General features: G+C 35.5%; 1 protein-coding gene across 2 annotated transcripts in view; it reads left to right on the top strand.

Annotated features, from left to right (window-relative positions):
* The window catches only part of LOC106054903 (transmembrane cell adhesion receptor mua-3-like), a 115,367-nt gene that overhangs the window by 80,603 nt on the left and 14,202 nt on the right, over positions 1–20,562 (top strand). For both annotated transcript variants that reach the window (XM_056045737.1, XM_056045738.1), the window contains exons 11-16: positions 3,006–3,152; positions 4,585–4,728; positions 5,956–6,096; positions 6,260–6,427; positions 18,266–18,387; positions 20,134–20,333. In XM_056045737.1, coding sequence (XP_055901712.1) covers positions 3,006–3,152; positions 4,585–4,728; positions 5,956–6,096; positions 6,260–6,427; positions 18,266–18,387; positions 20,134–20,333 — 922 coding nt within the window. The remainder of the gene's footprint in view (positions 1–3,005; positions 3,153–4,584; positions 4,729–5,955; positions 6,097–6,259; positions 6,428–18,265; positions 18,388–20,133; positions 20,334–20,562) is intronic.

Here is a 20,562-nt window from a genome sequence, read left to right as displayed (position 1 = left end):
TCATTCCACACTGAGGCACTCTCTGTCTATCATTCCACACTGAGGCACTGTCTGTCTATCATTCCACACTGAGGCACTGTCTGTCTATCATTCCACACTGAGGCACTGTCTGTCTATCATTCCACACTGAGGCACTGTCTGTCTGTCATTCCACACTGAGGCACTGTTTGTCTATCATTCCACACTGAGGCACTGTCTGTCTATCATTCCACACTGAGGCACTGTCTATCTATCATTCCACACTGAGGCACTGTCTATCTATCATTCCACACTGAGGCACTGTCTGTCTATCATTCCACACTGAGGCACTGTGTAATTAAGTGGAATAGTACTGTTAGTTTGGATCAGTCGTGTAATTTTATTTGTAACTAGACTGACAACAAGAAATCTTATTTTGTTTAGCGCCATTTCATGCTCTTAGCTTTCTCAATCATCACTTTCTCAATGCGCTATGATCCTATCACTTTCTCAATGAGCTATGATCCTATCACTTTCTCAATGAGCTATGATCCTATCACTTTCTCAATGAGCTATGATCCTATCACTTTCTCAATGAGCTATGATCTTATCACTTTCTCAATGAGCTATGATCCTATCACTTCCTCAATGAGCTATGATCCTATCACTTTCTCAATGCGCTATGATCCTATCACTTTCTCAATGCGCTATGATCCTATCACTTCCTCAATGAGCTATGATCCTATCACTTTCTCAATGAGCTATGATCCTATCACTTTCTCAATGAGCTATGATCCTATCACTTTCTCAATGAACTATGATCCTATCACTTTCTCAATGAGCTATGATCCTATCACTTTCTCAATGAGCTATGATCCTATCACTTTCTCAATGAGCTATGATCCTATCACTTTCTCAATGAGCTATGATCCTATCACTTTCTCAATGAACTATGATCCTATCACTTTCTCAATGCGCTATGATCCTATCACTTTCTCAATGCGCTATGATCCTATCACTTTCTCAATGAGCTATGATCCTATCACTTTCTCAATGAGCTATGATCTTATCACTTTCTCAATGCGCTATGATCCTATCACTTTCTCAATGCGCTATGATCCTATCACTTCCTCAATGAGCTATGATCCTATCACTTTCTCAATGAGCTATGATCCTATCACTTTCTCAATGAGCTATGATCCTATCACTTTCTCAATGAACTATGATCCTATCACTTTCTCAATGAGCTATGATCCTATCACTTTCTCAATGAGCTATGATCCTATCACTTTCTCAATGAGCTATGATCCTATCACTTTCTCAATGAGCTATGATCCTATCACTTTCTCAATGAACTATGATCCTATCACTTTCTCAATGCGCTATGATCCTATCACTTTCTCAATGCGCTATGATCCTATCACTTTCTCAATGAGCTATGATCCTATCACTTTCTCAATGAGCTATGATCCTATCACTTTCTCAATGAACTATGATCCTATCACTTTCTCAATGCGCTATGATCCTATCACTTTCTCAATGCGCTATGATCCTATCACTTTCTCAATGAGCTATGATCCTATCACTTTCTCAATGAGCTATGATCCTATCACTTTCTCAATGAACTATGATCCTATCACTTTCTCAATGCGCTATGATCCTATCACTTTCTCAATGAGCTATGATCCTATCACTTTCTCAATGAGCTATGATCCTATCACTTTCTCAATGCGCTATGATCCTATCACTTGTCTGGACCAGTTGGGGAATGGGGGAATATGAAGAGAGGTCAAATATTACATGTATTTTATTTTTTAAAAAGTTGTACGACTTGAATTCGTACTCGAGGGCTCAGCTAATACACTAACCTCTGCGCCAGGAAAGTGATTATGAAAATCTTATCAATAAAATAAGGACGTTACTTTAACAGAGAAGATGATTACGTCCTATGAGTGTTCCTAGGTCAATCTAGTCATGCATAAAAATAAATGACCTTAATTCTGCTAAGTCATTGATTTTCCTGGCTGACTCTGGCAACTCATTCCATGCACTAATAGCACTAGGGAAGAAGCATTTGTAGAAATTTGTCCTAGCATATAAGACATAATTAGATGTTGCTATCTTTTTGTCTTTCTGAGTATTTGATTAAGTTTTGTTTTTGTATTTGAAAATAATGATTCAATGTGTTATGTATAATTGCTACTTTACTTTTAGGTCTTCTAATAAATTTTGTGATTTTACTAAAGGTGTTACTGTAATCAAATGTGAATATTCGTTTGTTATGAATCTCACTTCTCTATTTCGTGTTTCTTAATAGTTTCTTGATGGGTCCCAAACATAGGATGCATATTCTATTATTGGCCTATCAATCCAATAAAATTTCTTTCCCTTTTTCTATGGCTGCCTGGCCGTGCGGTTTGCGCGCTGGACTGTCGTTCGGATTTATCGACGGTCGAGGGTTCAAACCCTGCCCGCTCCCATCCCCCGTCGTCCTGCGGGAGGTTTGGACTAGGAAGTAAACTATCTTCAACTCTGAAGGAACATCCGAAACATGTAAAACAAACAAACAAAATAATTAATTACCGAAAATTAATTAACTAATTAGTTATTTTTTACTCTTGTTTTGCCAGGTAAAAGAAATAACTGTGCAAAGTCTCATTTTTATCCGACAATGGTTAAGGCGACATTGTTTCAACCACAGCAAACGCCCAGGCTTTCATCTCTTTCCATGAGATGATCCTAGATGTTTCGCAACTGAAGGAGGCTATAAATAAATATATATATAAATATATGTATATATATATATATATATATATATATATATATATATATATATTGTCAATTGTAGTCAAACTGAATTTCCATTTCATTGGATCAATAAAACTATCTTATCTTATCAATATATATATATATATATATATATATATATATATATATATATATATATATATATATATATATATATATATATATATATATATACAATGATATATAGAAAGATATCTATTTATATATGTATTTATATCTTTTTCTATTTATTCTTTCAGTGCCCACCTCCATCGGGTCCATCTGCTACAATATCGAGCAGTGCCGTAGGATAGATGCCTCTAGTACATGCCAGCCAGGAGATGGTAACGAAAGCAAGTGTGTCTGTCCAGAACTTTCCAGTTTCAACAAGAAAACTTGCATTGCATGTAAGCTCATTCCTACATTACTTTTACAAAGCTTATATCAGCTCACTCTGCCTGTCTGTCTGTCTGGTAAAAAGTTAGTATACACTTTGGGCTTTGTCGTGACCTTTAATCCTAAGCAGTCATAGGGGCAGGGGAGTTGATGTAGGACTATTTACTAACAGAATTTGTCATATAGTAAAACATTGGTGCGGGGGAGATGATGTATTCCAGAACATAACATCTCATGTATTAGAACATTGGGGCATGGGAGTTGATGTATTCAGTAACAGAACATGTCCTATATTAAAGCATTACACAATAACGTGTAGCAAAGAAATAGGTACCCCACCCTTTGTTTTCCCACTTCAGAAAATATTTGCAAGTTTACACTAAAATATTGAGGATTTAACTAAATGGTAGAGAATCTATCTGTAATTAGCAAGCTTTTCGGTTAATACAGTGTACAATATGTATGTATATATTGTACACGGTTTTCTCTAGGATGAACATTTTGAAACACTTCCGTTTTTAACTTCTATTTTAGTTTTCCATTTGGATGTTCAACTTAGCGTCCTTGATAAGGTTTAGTTGAGTTTTAAAATCTCCAATTATCTTGGAAAACATTGAAATAGAGGCACTTTAGAACAGAACAAAAAAACAACAACAAGAATTATTAAAGTGAATAAAAAATGTTATTCCAACATCTTTTCTCTTTGGCCCTATTTGTCATCTTTCTTTATCTCTCTTTCACCCTCTTTCTCCCAACCCTTGCTCCACCTCTCCTCTCTGTCTCTTTTTTTGTTACTTTTTCTTCCTCTCTCTCTCCCCTTGTCTCTTCTCCCTCCTCTCTCTCTCCATTACGTAAAGACAGTATCCTACCTGTGATGATACGTTTGAGCCAGATGTGACGATATGTTTAGAGAGTCAGATGACAACGATGTCTTGGTTGATGTTACGATGAGATTGTGTTCATCAGAGAAAGCGTTTCTGGTGTTCTAATTTCGTATAGCGGTATTAGACATGTTCTGACTTCTCAAACAATATGTTGATGCCGGAGATAACTGAAATATTCTTTCATATAAATATAAAGCTTTTATTCTGGAACTTGGAATCACTTTAATAATAATAATAATAATAATAAGGCTTGTGTTCGAGCCCAAAGATTGAGCTTTAATAGTATACACACTATATTAATGTGCAATACAATTTACATTACTTTGCTCTAGTTGCAGCTCTCTCTTGAAACTGACTCTCCAAGTCTTTAAAGACTACCTCTTGCCTCCTTCTTTGAACGTCCAAACTATTTTTAGAGCTTACGTAAATTTCGTCATCGCTTTAAATAGACTTCATTACTTATCGATAACATGCAAATATGACCTTGCGCTGCAAATCTAAAAATAAACTTAATGCAATAGCTGCTTTATGTTACGTGACTCTACCATTCTGCTTACAGTTCCAAGAAAGTTAGGTGACGCTTGTGATGAAGATAGCAGCTGCACCAAGCAGATGATGAATACTAAATGTCACACTGCCAACTACACCTGTCAGTGTCTCAATGGTCATATTCCATTTATCAACAACACTGGATGTCATAAAGGTCAGCTGTCTTCATATGTGTTCCCACTTCATTGTCTAGACTTCTAGACCATTTTTGTCTTCCTTCGTTGTCTACACCAAATATGTTTTCCCTTATTGTTTTTAGACCAAAATTTTCCTTCTCATTGTCTATTCTAATGTGTATTTTCTCATTGTCTAGATAAAAATTTGTTTCTCACCTCATTGTCTAGACCACAAGATTTCCAACATAGTCTATATAGAGCTCCCAGGGCTTTGCGAAGACTTCTAAGGGGTCTACGTAACAGAAAAAATTAATTGGGAGTCTATGAGATGTAACTGAAGGTCTACGATAGTGGATCTCATTTAAGCAGGTCGAGACTTTAAATTTCATTTCCCATGAATGATCATTAATAGAATTAACACATAAGATTTAGAAAATCCTTTGAATTTTAACCCTGTTAATTGATTGAATTTATATATTTAAATAGCTTAGTTGTTCGTTCATGATATTAATTTTGAACTTGGCTGAGACTTAAAAAGAGATGTTGAAAGTACAGAGTTCATTATTTGAAATTTTGCCGCATTCCTTTCGTGTCGAAAAACTAATTGCCTATGTGTCTTTAAGCCAGAAGTAAGTATTGGCACTAAAGCTACTGTTTTGAGCTTCATATTGAAGCCATTCGACCGGGCTAGGGGCTGGACTTTGTCTTCAGAAGCTATTTGAGACCCATACTATAGACAATGGCACCTCTGGCTATGTCAATGAGTGAATACTTATTTCTTTATATAAAAATTGATCAGCTTACAATTCTTCTCTGGTGTGAATGTATTATATTATACACCTATATTTTGTTTTCAAAGCTTATATCAAGTCATTCTGTCTGTCTGGTAATAATTTTGAACACGTTATTTCTCCAACACCCATTCTCGGATCAACGTGAAACTTTCCAGTTATTCATTGTACCTAACAAAACATGAATCAATAAAAAGAAACAACCAATTAGTCAATTAATTACTACTAATTAGATATTTGGTTGGATATCAACAATTAATCCTTTAGTATTAACAAATAAGGCTAAATAAGAATTACATTCGTTATTTCTCCAACACCCCTTCAATTGTACATAACATTCACAAAACGGAAAGAAATTCTACATTAACGAGAAACTTTAAATGTGGAGTTCTCCCCATCAATTCAGTTGACTTTTTTTTTGTATTTTGTATACTTTGCTTGTTATATTTTTAACTCAGGTTACTTTATTCTCAGCCCCAAGTAAACTTGGCGACTACTGTCTAACCGAGAGGGATTGTTTAAGATTTGTGGGAATGTCCACATGTGACGTCTCCAACAATACGTGTGTTTGTAAATATGGGTACTACCAGAGGACGCCAACCTATTGTCTCGAGAGTAAGTGTACTCATTGGAGTGTCACTTGAAGCTAAATAGAACAGGCCCGTGTTTAATCAGAAAATTATTTTTCGTTGAATCAATGTCTATTTGTTTTTGCTTCAATACTTTCTTGCTTGGAAATCCTAACATATTTCTTGTGCTCATACTAAACTCATTACAGGAAAACGCCTACCGGTGTATAAGGCAGTAGAGCTGGCGCCACCTATCGGTTGCAACAAGGACAAGTGTGAGGCGTGGAATAACAGTTTGTGTGAGAGAGTGAACAACGTGTCAGTGTGTCGATGTGACTTCAGACACGCTCGGAGGCTGGACGAGCTCACTTGCATCCGTAAGTAAAGAAGTCTGAACTTTTCTTTGTGGAGAGGGCTCAAGAAGTCCCTGTGTTTGTGAAAGAGGGGGCGAGAAAAGAGAAAGCGACGAAGAAAAGAAGAAAGTGATTTGAGAGAAAGAGAACAAACAAGTGTGTCATAAATAAAAAGAGGGGGGAAAATTTGGAGGGGGGGAAAGTAAGTGAGAAATTAGAAAGTGAAAAAAAAAAACATTTGAAACTGAGAAGGTAAAACTAAGTGCAAGGTCCAGTTTGTGATTCTACATGCATGGGAGGGGGAGAAGTCAATAACACGTGAAATCAGAAAGATAGAGGGCGGAAGGGAACAATATATATATTAACATTTGCTTGCACTAAAGATACAATATTCCATTTTTAGCGGCCCCCGTAAGGAGAAAAAGCCGCTATTAGGTTTGTGCAAAATGTCCGTCTGTCCGTCTGTCACAGATCTCGAAAACTAGAAGAGATATGAAAAATATTATTTCATCATTAAATGCGGCTTGAAAAGTTTAGGTGCAACGGCTACTTTTGGTTTTCTAAAAGCAAACCGTTTAATTTATAAAATTAATTATGCAAGCGATTTTTTCATAAAAATACACCAATTCTAAAACAATTACGTAAATGTAAGGGAGGCAATGTTACAATATGCTAACAAAGATAGAGAATATTTGTGTATTTTCAGTATCACTAAGTCAAATATATTTTTAAAATGTACAGGAAATGTTTACAACAAATATAAATAATAGTTAAAGATGTTTTTTCTGGTCAACTAGCTGCTAAAATTAAAAGAAAACATTTCTGTTTGTTTATAAAGGCTAATAATGCATTTTGTATGTAAATACCACGCACATTTTTTTTAATGGACTTCTTATTCAGCGATTTTCGTGCAGTAGCGTAACGTCGCTACATGACCAGGTGCTAAACCAATTCCTTAAACTTTTTTAAAAAATCAGATTTTATTTATTTTTTGTTTAGTGCCCCCATCCAAATAAAAGAAGATTATTTTTGTGCGTTTTGTCTTTTGGTCGGTCTGTCCGTCACGATTAGATTAAAAAAAAACTAGAACTCTAAAAGCTATTGAAAATCTGTTTACACTTTAATGTTCCTCCCGTAACATCTCAATAGTTTTAAGTATCTAAAAATTGATTGTTCCGGATTTTTTTGTGCAAAACTAATCAACCCCAACAAATGGTTGTTTGCTCTTCTAATTTATATTACATTCAATTTCCATGCTTAAACGTTGCAAAAACACATTATCAATAATATGTTGTTCCGTTTTTTATGTAAATAGCATATTAATGCTAAATAAAATCTCTATACTGACTTATATTTCATTAAGTGTAAAAATGTTCTGGATATTGTTTTATAAAGCATGAATTATGCCTAATGATTGTTTGAAATCGCATAATTTACTAATATTACACTTATATTATTTGATAATGCGTCACTATAATTTGGTTATCAATATCAAATTGTTCCGTATTTTCATCTTTAAACAAATTTTAAAAATATCGACAATAGGTTGTTCAGGGCTTTAAAAAAAAAGTAATTTACTAGAATTGATTACTGAAAATTACTTTTTAGACATTTAATTTTCTTGCTAAAACATAACATAGAAGTTTTGTAATCGATAAAGAAAGTTCCGGATTTTGTTTCTTACAAATCGTCGCCAGAAATTTCCGAATTTATTTAAAAATCTACTAACGCCAAATAATTGTTTGAACTCCCTCTTGTAATTAATTAACAAATAATCTTCTCATTTACGAAATAATGTTTTTACGGATTTTTATGAAAAATATTTTAACTCACTACTCTCTTACAGTACATTTAACTTTCTACCTAAAACATTATAAAATCTAATTATCGTTAATATTATGTTCCGATTTTTAAGGAAAACAGAATCCAAACACCAAAGTAAGGTATGAAAATCTCTCCACATGGCTGTAGTACATCTAATTTTTATACGAGACCATCCAAAAAATTTAATTAACGGTATTACATTTATCTGAAATTCTCTTTTTCTTTTACTATTTATACAAACATCCGGAACAATCTATTATATAAACTATTCAATTGTGTTCATACCTAAAAATTATTGCGATGTTTTGAAACGTAAAATAAAGGTTAATCAATTTTTAATAACTTTTAGTTGTTTTTTTTATATCAAGATGACGGACAGACCGACTGACAGACACAACGCAAAAAAATGCGGCTTTGATCCTTTTTAAATAAATTCTATTAGAACTCAGTGCACCAATGTCTATGAACCCTCATTAAACATCTCGTGTAAATAAAGACATTTTTTTTTATGGTACCGGTACTAGCCTATTGTGAGGTAATGGAATTTTTTTCTTTGACGTCATATGAATGGACTCTTTAAATGTAATGTTTAAAGAACGCACTCGGTGCACCAATGTCTATTAACCCTCGAAAAATTGCTCGTATTAATGAAAACATATTTTAGTCTAACTAAGCCGTGTGACGTAGTGTGTTTTTTTTCCTTTGACGTCATATGGAATGAATTCTTTAAATGAAATGCTAAAAGAACGCACTCGGTGCACCAATGTCTATGAACACTCGATAAATGGTTCGTAATGATGAAGGCGATTTTTTGTCTAGCTAGGCCGTGTGACGTAGTTTTTTTTTTCTTTTGAAGTCATATGGAATGAATTCTTTAAAAGAAATGCTAAAAGAACGCACTCGGTGCACCAATGTCTATGAACACTCGATAAATGGCTTGTAATGATGAAGGCGATTTTTATTCTAGCTAGGCCGTGTGACGTAGTGTTTTTTTTTCCCCTCTGACGTTATATGGAATTAATTCTTCAAATGAAATGAAAAAAGAACTCGGTATAGTAATGTTTATTAAGCCTCGTTATGTGACTCGCGTTTAAAAAAGGAATGATATCTTGATTTACATCTAATCTAGATTTTTTAAACTAGATCTAGATTTTTATTACAGTATATCTAGATCTGGATTTATATTCTAATTAAAATTATTCTAGATTCTAGATCTAGAATTTCTAGATCTAGTTTAGACTAAAATAGACTAGATTAAGATGTAGAATATCAATTTCTAAACTTAAAGTGTAAAAAAAAGTGTAGATTTTCATTTCCAAACGTTTTGATCAATATTGTAATGTTTTAATATACTAAAACTAATCTACTATTTTTTATTTAATTTAAATTTAAATTTACGGCAAATGAATCTTTGAAACATTATTACTTTTGACCATCAAAATTAAATCACCTCTTGAATATTATTTGCGAATATGCAGATCCGACAGGGATCCGACTTCGACGGGAGCCGCCTCTGAGTTTGTGTAACACAAACTCTCTTTGTAGTCTTGTTTTAAAATAGTTTTTCCTTAACTTTACGAATGAGTGCATGAATCAAAGACCTTCATAGAGTACAGTACTTAACCCCTTGAAATTCCCAGGGTGTTTATCTCTGGCATTCCCACCATTTATCTTATGGAGCTAAATTTATTGTTGATATTGCATGATATATGGGCAGTTGATGAAATCGCTCCCCTATTCGACTAACAAAAGAAGTGTGTGCGTAAATTATCTATGATATTTATTTAAAAATAAATATTATATTGTGTCACAAAAGAAAAATCAATCATTTGTATATCTAAAATGAAGAGATCTATTTCAGCTTGCTCTTTCTCTGCAGTTAACTCAGCTGTTAAAACAGAATCAACAAATATGTAGGCATTGATTGCATTCCTCGTTCTCTTCTTCTTCTTCCTCGTTCTTTTCTTCTTCTTCCTCATTCTCTTCTTCTTCTTCCTAGTTCTAATCTTCTTCCTCGTTCTTTTCTACTTCTTCCTCGTTCTCTCTTCTTCTTCCTCGTTCTCTTCTTCTTCCTCGTTCTCTTCTTCTTCATCCTCGTTCTCTTTTCTTCATCCTCGTTCTCTTTTCTTCATCCTCGTTCTCTTTTCTTCATTCGTGAAAGAATATAGACGTTATTTTGTGGTGAGCTAGATTTCGTTTAAATATTAAATTTCATCAATATTAGATCTCTATCTCAAATTAAATCTGTGAAAATTGTAATGACAGTTATATTGATTTTTTGTTCACATAAGAAGTGTGTTCAAGTTATTTAAAGCTTATTTAGTACAAATATAAAACGCCTTCATTGGTTCAGTTGTACTAACTGTTTGTAGCGACAAGTCAACGACCAACTAACAACAAGGAGAGGGGGTGGCGAAAAAAATGTTTTGTTTTCAATGTGATTTATTTGTATATTAGTAAAATTACATCTTCAAAAATTAAAATATCTGAAGTAGGAGACGGTGTTTAATCTTCTAATAAGACCTTTTTAAATGTGGACCGCTTTTTGCGAGGCGCGTGTGCAACAATATTGGTCAAATCGTTTTCAAGAAAACATTTTAGTGTAATTCTTCTGGATTTTTATTTTTTTGTCTCAGAATGGTCGAATTTCTTCCGCCTATTGCACTTTATAATAGTGACGACTTCTGTGTGCCAAAAAACGTCCATGACAGAGACGTTTTACTTAACATGAAGAATATTGTTAATAAGGTCACGCCCATTACAGACGTAGTACGCAATATGTAGGCCTACCTAGAATGTAGCTCGCATAATAGGCCTACTATTGGCCAGGGCTGCCTTTTTATTATTAGATTTAATATGGCCATCTACTTTTTTTATTAGTATGATTAGTGCGCTCTGAATAAAACACATCAATATTAGCCATTTTAAAATTCTCTCTTCTTACTAAGAGAAAAAGGCCAGAAGACGCTTAGCGCCGAGTCCCGCCCGGAATGAAAACCCTTGCCGCCTTGAACGAATACCTTCCGCATCTTCAATTCTATCTCCATGAAGAAACTTATACAATGCTTACAATTAATGTTGGCAACACTATTTTGGAAAACAAAAACTGACCATAGGCCTAGTAGGCCTATATATATTTCTATGAGACTGATTAATTTTTGTGAAAGTTCATTCCCTAAATTTGGATTCAATACATAGTGTTCAAAATATAAATGAAAAATAAAACCTAAAAATTGTGTTATAATTAAGACTAAGTTTCTTTTCTTTTTCATTATATTCTTTAAAAAAAATGTAAAGTTAAAATTGAAAATAAAACATCTTAGAGGGAATGGGGATACGACAACGATGCGAATAGGAAAAGAAAAAGGAATGTTACAAAAATAGATTTAAATCAATGAACGCTTGAGGTCACAGTGTCCAGCTCAGTCTTCATGAATTTGTTTTTCTAAAAAAAAAAAAGGGGGGGGGGCGGTGTTTTTTAAATTTCCCACGCAGGCGGCCACAACCCTCGCGGCGGCCCTGTATACGGTTGTAATAAAATAACACTAAATATTAGGCCTAATACTAATAAATCCAATTCCCGTAGAATTTTCAGACCTTTGCAAGACTACTTATAGCTCCATAACAAAACAAAGTTTTATAGGCCTACGGGCGGATTCAACAAAATGAGTAGCTTTGCTACAATTACCAATATGGGTTTCTAATTATATTTTTTTTTTGGGGGGGGGGGGGGGGATGAGGACCCTTAAGTACCCCAAGCTTCTTTTCGTCTAAATCAGTATCAATCTGTCTGGTGCGACAAGCTGACACAAAATATTTGTAGGCCTATTTGCATTGTTTGAATACATTCACAGATAATATTGATCATAGAGATAGACATAGAGGCCAAAAAGTGTCATTAAACAATGAAAATTATTAACTAAATAATCATCGTTTCTGTGGGCATACTTTATAGAACCAATAAGAATGGCTAAAAAGCGATCTTACCGTTGAATGTTTTATAAGTCTCTCGTACGCTACTATACCAGTCCTTACGGTGAGTTTCTCAGGAATGGTTCTTTTGACATCTGCTTGACCAAACCCGTGTCTTTCTTAATTGGGAAACGCGCTTAGGACGATCACGCTAAATAGAGACGTGGGCTATTTGCTTACTTAAGTTATATGTGCATCGATTGTTCCTCACACCTTAATATTATGGAGTGCATTTTTTTACTTGAATTGACTTCATTCGGTTTGTGCTAGATTATTGTTCTTGTTTTGGTTTTTACTTGAATTGACTTCATTCGGTTTGTGCTAGATTATTGTTCTTGTTTTGGTTTGTACTTGAATTGACTTCATTCGGCTTGTGCTAGATTATTGTTCTTGTTTTGGTTTTTACGTGAATTGACTTCATTCGGCTTGTGCTAGATTATTGTTCTTGTTTTGGTTTTTACTTGGATGAATATTGAGGTGTAGATGCCATGAAAATACATTTGAAAAGCTCGAAAGGCATGAAAAATTGTGACGCCGGGTTAGGGTTTATTATAGTGTTATGGTTAGGGTTTAAACATAAATACCATAGAAATGTCCATTTATGGTTCGAGATGATCGGCATCCCTTTTATGAACCATGTGACCTGGGAAAGGATTTTATCCAGTGGCCAGGATGAGTATTTGGCACTTCACCAATCCCCTCTGTCTGGAGTCCCCCCAGCAACTAGATGATCATTTAATCACATCCGTTTGGTCATGAGATACGGTCCCTTAAGCCAATGCCATGGGTTCCTCCTCCCATGCGAGGTCGGAGGCCGAGCCCACGGGTGGGCCCTCCATATGCCTATAATGTGCCATTGCTCCCGTGAGAAGGTCATCACAACCCGTATGACCGCCATTGGGGAACGACGCAATAGATTTCGGACTGGTTAGTAAGCCTTTCTCACATACCCACCACGTGCAAGTACACTCGCTAGAGCATACCGTGGTAGATCACTGTGATCCCTGTTTGCTCTCGTACTTAGCCTTTCCGCTTCCCCGGGTGGACGTTTCCTCGGAGATGCCACGCTGAGGCGACGGGAGCATTTCCTCCAAAACATAAATACCCCCACCACCTCAAACGTTCTGGATCCTCCCCTTTCTCTTGTAATGGTAAACACTCCTGGTGGGGTGGGAAGTCACCTTTGGTAGAAGAGGAAATCGGCGCAGCAGATAACACCCACCGGTTTATTGGAGCAGACGTGGTATTAGACTCCCTCGCACAGCCGCGTTAAGGGCAATCAAATGGTTGATGCTCTAGCTCGAGAAGGAGCGCTGGCCGTGCCCGCTTTCGTGGCCAAAGTACAGGCCACGATCGCCAAACGAGAGTGAGTACATGACAAGTGGTTGAAATTATGTGACGGATTTGATAAGGCGTGACGATCCATAGTTGCACATAGTGCAAGAGTGTATGGCACATGGTGTAGCCAGGATTTTTTTCCGTGGAGGGGGAAAGGTGTGTGTGTTGTTTTTTTTTGGTGGTGAGTCCTCGATTCTAGATCAATGGTTCTCAAACTTTTTTTTCTCATAATCCCTTGACATGTTTTCTGGTTTTCGGTAGACCCCCTGCTTAACTTGCAAATTTTAGCAAATTCATAAACATTTAAAAAAGACATTTCTAACGTTCGATAGTTATAAAGATCTATCTATTTATTGAAAAAAAAAAAAAAGGGGGACACGACAATTCGTTCACTGACATTTCGTTCACCGACAAATCGTTCACGACTTTTCGTTCACGCGACTATTCGTTCACCAGACATTTCGTTCACCCGACTATTCGTTCACGCGACTATTCGCTCACGGACTATTCGCTCACAGACAACTTGTTCACCGACAACTTGTTCACCGACAGTTGGTTCAGGACAAATCGTTCACGCGACTAATCGTTCACGCGACTATTCGTTCACGGCACGGACAAATTGTTCACAGACAAATCGTTCACTGGATAGTAACATATTGTTTACATTATATAGTCTCGTCGCGTGTTTAATTTATTTACATTAAAACTTTTTTAGCTATTATTTCCAAATGCAAAAAAATTTCTAGAGATCAGGTCAACTTCGAGTTTATTTAATTTCGTTGTTGTTGTTGTTGATATTTTGTTAATGAGGACAGAATGTGGTAAAAATTATACTTAAAAAAAAATATAAAAAAAGAGATCTTACAAGCTAGCTGAAAAATGTAAACGGGCCCTCACTTTACTATTTACTATAGGCACTGGCGGATCCAGGGGGGGGGGCGGTAGGGGCGATCGCCCCCCCCCACTCGGCCGACCCCCACCCCCCCGAATGGGGGGGGGGACGAATTTTAGTATAGAAGTCACACAATTTGTATACGAATTTATTACTTATGTTAATAATATATACTAATTATTTCTATTTCAAACTTTTTTTTAGATTATTTCGCCCCCCCCTCTAGTATGTTGGCCGATTAGGTGGGGTCGGGAGGGGGCGATAGCATCAATCCGCCCCCCCCCCCAACCATAAACTTTTGAGTGGGGGGGGCGGTCCAATTTATTTGTAGAAATCACAGCTTGCCAAAAGAATCAATTAAATATCTATATGATTAAAACTTGTTATTGATATTTTAACCGATCTTTATATTATGTCGTTCCCCTGTTGTCCGATTGGTGTGTGTGTGTGGGGGGGGGGGGCGAAACCTCTACTGCCCTTCCCACCTAAACCCTTTGAGTGGGGGGCGGTCCTACTTTTATGGAGAAATCATAGTTTGTGAGCAAGATTAGTTGCATTGATATATAAATTTGATATTATGTCGCTCTCCTTCGGGTATCTTGGCCGATACGGTGGGGTAAGGGGGGGGGCGATTGCATGTACTGCCCTCCCCGCTCTAGCCCTATGAGTGGGGGGGGGCGGTCATATTTTTATGGAGGAATCATAGTTTGTGAACAAAAATAGTTGAATTTCTATATAATTGATATGTGAAACCATTTTTACATTATGTCGCACCACACTCTAATCTCAAATTTTATGATTAGTAAATATGAAAGGAAAAAGGTGGAAGGGGCGATACATGCCATCTCCTTTCCCTCATCGGACGAAGCAATAATTTTTCTTTTTGTATTACAGTTAAGAAATTACAAAATGTAAAAAAAAATCAGCCACTAATATAATTTATATATGCTATAAATTAAATTCTCGTATCGAGTGGCCCCACCCTTATTCTTTAATGCCAAATGCAATCATTAGCAGAAATTATAAAAAGGAGCGAGGATAAATCGTTTTCATTCTACCGCCCCTCCCATTTCCAGACAGAGTTTATAATATGTAATTTCACATGAATTTATCATAATTATTTTAAGAAAGACTTTGCTTTGGAAAAATTAGAATTCTAACAAAAATTTTCAATATAAGAGTCACGATTGAGATGAGTAGCCTTTTTTCCAACCTCTACTCAATCTAATATTTTTCTAGTTAAATTTGGGACTATAACTCACAATTTATGCTTGAATTTTATTGAATATTATTTATCGAATTTTTTTTTCGGCGGCGATCCTCAAAGCCTTAATCTAAATATGTGGGGTGTCTGATCTTTTCAAGGAACAAATCGGTTTTATTTGCAATGTATTAAGGGCGTATACATTCAAATTAGAATATTTTTCAATTACAATATTATTCAAAAGCTCTTTTTTTAATAGGGTGAATAATGAGCTTTAGGTAAGGAGAATGCGTTTCTTCAGTGAAGAATGCAAGAAAATGCTTTTAGCTTCGGGGCTTCGCCCGGAAAATCACTGATGAATAGTGAGCTGTAGTTGTCAGGAGCAGGCGTTTCTGCAGTGAAAAATGCAAGAAAACGCTTTTTGGCGTCGGGGCTTCGCCCCGAACTCCACTGATTAATAATGAGCTGTAGATGTCAGGAGAATGCTTTTCTTCAGTGAAGAATGCATGAAAACGCTTTATGCGTCGGGGCTACGCCCCGAAACTCACAGATGAATAGTGAGCTGTAGATGTCAGGAGCAGGCGTTTCTGCAGTGAAAAATGCAAGAAAACGCTTTTTGGCGTCGGGGCTTCGCCCCGAACTCCACTGATGGATAAAGAGCTGTAGATGTCAGGAGAATGCGTTTCTGCAGTGAAGAATGCATGAAAATACTGAGAAATACTGCTTATTTATTGTTATATATATATCTGTGTGTGTGTGTGTGTGTGTGTGTGTGTGTGTGTGTGTGTGTGCTGTACACACGTTTATGTATAGGGTTAGGGTTTACTGGGCGTTAGGGTTAGGGTTTGGAAAAAAATCGCCCCCCCCCCCCCACTCCAAAGTTCTGGATCCGCTAGTGACTATAGGTAACATTTTTACTTTCACCTTTAATATACATTTACACCCCCTTCTTTTTTTCATCTACCGGGAATCTACCCATTCATCTGGATACTCTAGTTAACACCTAGTGGAGTGCTAGACAGACTGGCTCCTCTGGAAGTAATAAAGCTTTATTGAACATTGCCTATACACATGTTCAATCTGTTAACATTGAAAATATCTACTAGACACTAGTATAGTACTTTCCATCAAGTTTAAAAAAAGTTTTATTTTATTTTTATTTTAGTTAACTTGTTTCTATATGTGACCACCCATTGGTAGACTAATTTGATTGTTTTGACTTCAATAACAAATTTATTGAAACAATTTTATTTGGTTGTTTTGCAATAAATTATAATTTTTTGATAGGGAACCAAAATATTTCCTAGTGTTCTATATAATTAGTTTTTTTTTCTTAGATGTCTTAATTGATAAGTATTAACCTTAGATCTGTATCTAGTAGGCCTATGTGACGTTCAGAGTTGAACAGTGAAACCATATATTGTACCAAATCTAGTACCATTGTTAAAAATCTAAATTATCTCTCGTAAAAACACTGAAAGGATTGTGGAAAAATACTAGTGTGTCTGAGCTAGCCAGGAAAACCAGTGACTTGGCAGAATGCATGACGCGTAGGACGTAATCATCTTCTTTTTTGAAGAAACGTCTGTATTATATAAGATAAGATTTGTTTTTGTTAATAAGATATCAATAAAATGGGTATGTTAATTAAACATCTGGACCGCTATTAAGAAGATAAGCAAATATGGGTAGGTCGAACAAGGCCTACATGTTGAAAGTAAAAATGTTACCTATAGTAAAGTGAGGTCCCATTTAAATGTTTCAGCTTGCTTGTAAGATCTCTTTTTTCTTTTAAGTATAATTTTTATCACATACTGTCCTCATAAACAAAATATTAACAACAAACAAACAAAAATTTTAAAAAGAATTTCGGATCACGCCCGATCTCTAGCAATTTTTTGGTTTTTGGAAATATCCAGTGAACGATTTGTCTGTGAACAATTTGTCTGTGAACGAATTGTTAGTGAACGATTAGTCGCGTGAACGATTTGTCGTGAACCAACTGTCGGTGAACAAGTAGTCGGTGAACAAGTTGTCTGTGAGCGAATAGTCCGTGAGCGATATGTCGCGTGAACGAATTGTCTGGTGAACGAAATGTCTGGTGAACGAATAGTCGCGTGAACGAAAAGTCGTGAACGATTTGTCGGTGAACGAAATGTCAGTGAACGAATTGTCGTATGGCACATGGTGTAGCCAGGATTTTTTTCCGTGGAGGGGGAAAGGTGTGTGTTTTTTTTTTTTTGGTGGTGAGTCCTCGATTCTAGATCAATGGTTCTCAAACTTTTTTTTCTCATAATCCCTTGACATGTTTTCTGGTTTTCGGTAGACCCCCTGCTTAACTAGCAAATTTTAGCAAATTCATAAACATTTAAAAAAGACATTTCTAACGTTCGATAGTTATAAAGATCTATCTATTTATTGAAAAAAAAAAAAAAAAGTCGTCGACTCCTGGGGGTCTATCTCATAGACCACTTTGGGAAATGGGAATCATTGGTCTAGATCTATTACAAATTACATGACGGATACAAACTAATTGATCAACTAAGCAGGACTACGTTTAGTATAACTTTTATTTTTTGTTTTTTAAAGTATTGTTTATATTTTCTTGTTTAACGGTTCGTTTCCCTTTCAGCTGTGCAAACTTATGTGATAACTCTCCATATTGTCAAAGAAGCTGGCAAATATGATTACATCCCTTTGATGTATAATGAAACTCGAACCAGTGAACTAGCACAGAGAGTAACTCTGGGAGGTGTAAGTAAACTTTTGTAATAAAAATATTTTAATAAAATTATGTCGTGTAAGTTTACACCTAGATCTAACTATTTATCTATCACTAGATCTACTATTACACTATTAGACTATTACATCTAGAATACTGAATAAATCATTCTAGATCTAGATCTAATTCTAATAACAACTAGGGGCCTAGGGCAACTACTGGACTAGGCCTCTCTAGTCTAGGGCTAGATTAAAATCTTGAATTTGAATCTAGATCTAGAGATCTAGTATCGGTAATACTATATTATATACTGTCTGATTACTGACACTGGTGACTGAGTCATGAAAGACATGATTACGTATAAGTATAATAATGTATCACTAGATCTAGTAATAATAACTAATAAAGTTAAAGTAGTATCAGTATGAGTCAAATGAGTGTGTCTGAGTGACAGTAACTGAGTAAGTTATTAAAGTAGAATTAAGTAGATTGAAGTCATTGAAGATTCTGGACTATCTTATCTATTTCTTTCTTATTTTTTCTATCTAGATTTAATGATAGCATATACACTAGTGTCTATATAATAATTACAATTATATATTCTAGATCTATAATCTATATCATACGCACAAATCTGAATGCATGCATTCGAGACATGGGTTTCATTTAATAACTCAACTCATTGTTTTTCTACATAGAGTCTATAATATGTATAAGTCACTAAGTGTAAATAACTTCCTAAAGCCAAAGCTTTGTCAAAGGTGAAAGGGCTAGATGCTAGATCTAGACTCTATATAAAATAATATTATATATATAAGAAATCTCTATTTGAAAACAAAAAATCTACAGGAGACAGTGGCTTTATAAGGCAATCACAATTATAATTTATATATAAAATTATTTTGATAGACACTTGAATTCACTTGATCTAGGTCGATATTATTCCACATTAACTATATAGAGCAGGGTTAGGGTTCTAATTAGGTGTTTTCTGGTGTATCCTTTTGAAGGTCTTGGGTTTGAACTCTGCCCACTGCCCATACTCTTCTTAATGCCTACTTGGGTAAATCAATGTCATAGAACATTATTGTTTCAGGACACTACTGTTTTGTGATCCCATTTAGAGACACTTTTAAAATTATTAAAAGACATCCGAAGCTGAAGTCACACATATTTTAAGTGGGCCATGTAGGCACCAGCCCACCTGGCATTTTCCCAGTTGCCTTTATTGCCATTCCACCCCTGTGTAGATCTCTAATTGATCTCTAGAGACTCTACATTTTTAGAAGTTCTCTAATGCTTATAGAGTCTACCAGGTGTTGCTGACTTTTAAATTCTTCTACAACATAGATCTAGATCTAGTTTTATTGATCTATTTATTCTATTGTCTATAAATAATCTATGTGATCTAGACTCTAGATCTAGGTCTACATGCTTGGTTTATTTTATTGGTTGGCTGCCTGGCTGTTTGGTATGTGCTCTGGACTGTTTTACTGTGGTCTTGACTTGATGGTCCTGACTCCTGGGTTGAAACCCTGCCTCATCGTCCTGCGGGAGGTTTGAGCTAGGATGTAATTTTCAAATCTGATGGCACATACCAAACGTATGAAACATTTTTTAAGTAAAATTTTTACATAGGGCTATGCCTAACTATCTCAATCTGGGTCTCATTTCCTAAAATTTCATTGTATTTAAGAGAGAAGGGCTCGCAGACCTCATAAATCTTTGTATATCATATATATACTAATAAGCAAATTTGCATTTATTTTTAAATTTAGATTCAGCACATATTTATCAACTCTGTGTTTTCTGATCGCTATGTGTCCAGCGATGCTGTCAACATCACAAATGCTGGGAAAGATGATTCTGATACTGCAAATGGTATTAGAGTCAGCATTCTACTTCATTTGACAGCTTACTACCTGAATGCTACAAGAGTGAAAGATATTTCTGAAGTACTTTTACAGAGTATTACAAGGTAATATAAGCGGCATAGCCATAATGGCTCTAAGGAGTTTAATAAACCCACTACCATGACCAATAGGTGTCTATGCAAAAGTTTGAATCGAATTTAAATTGATTGTAAAAACTAATACCTGCTATGGAATACCTTTTTGTAAATGTATGGAGTCATACAACTGTACATACAATTTATTGATTTAATTGTCTCCCATTAGTCCTAAGATGACAATGGCTCATGGAAGAAA

This window comes from Biomphalaria glabrata, chromosome 11 (assembly GCF_947242115.1).
Source record: "Biomphalaria glabrata chromosome 11, xgBioGlab47.1, whole genome shotgun sequence".
Lineage (NCBI taxonomy): Eukaryota > Metazoa > Mollusca > Gastropoda > Planorbidae > Biomphalaria > Biomphalaria glabrata.
Note: the sequence above shows the minus strand (reverse complement) of the source record. Positions and strands in the feature narration are given on the sequence as shown.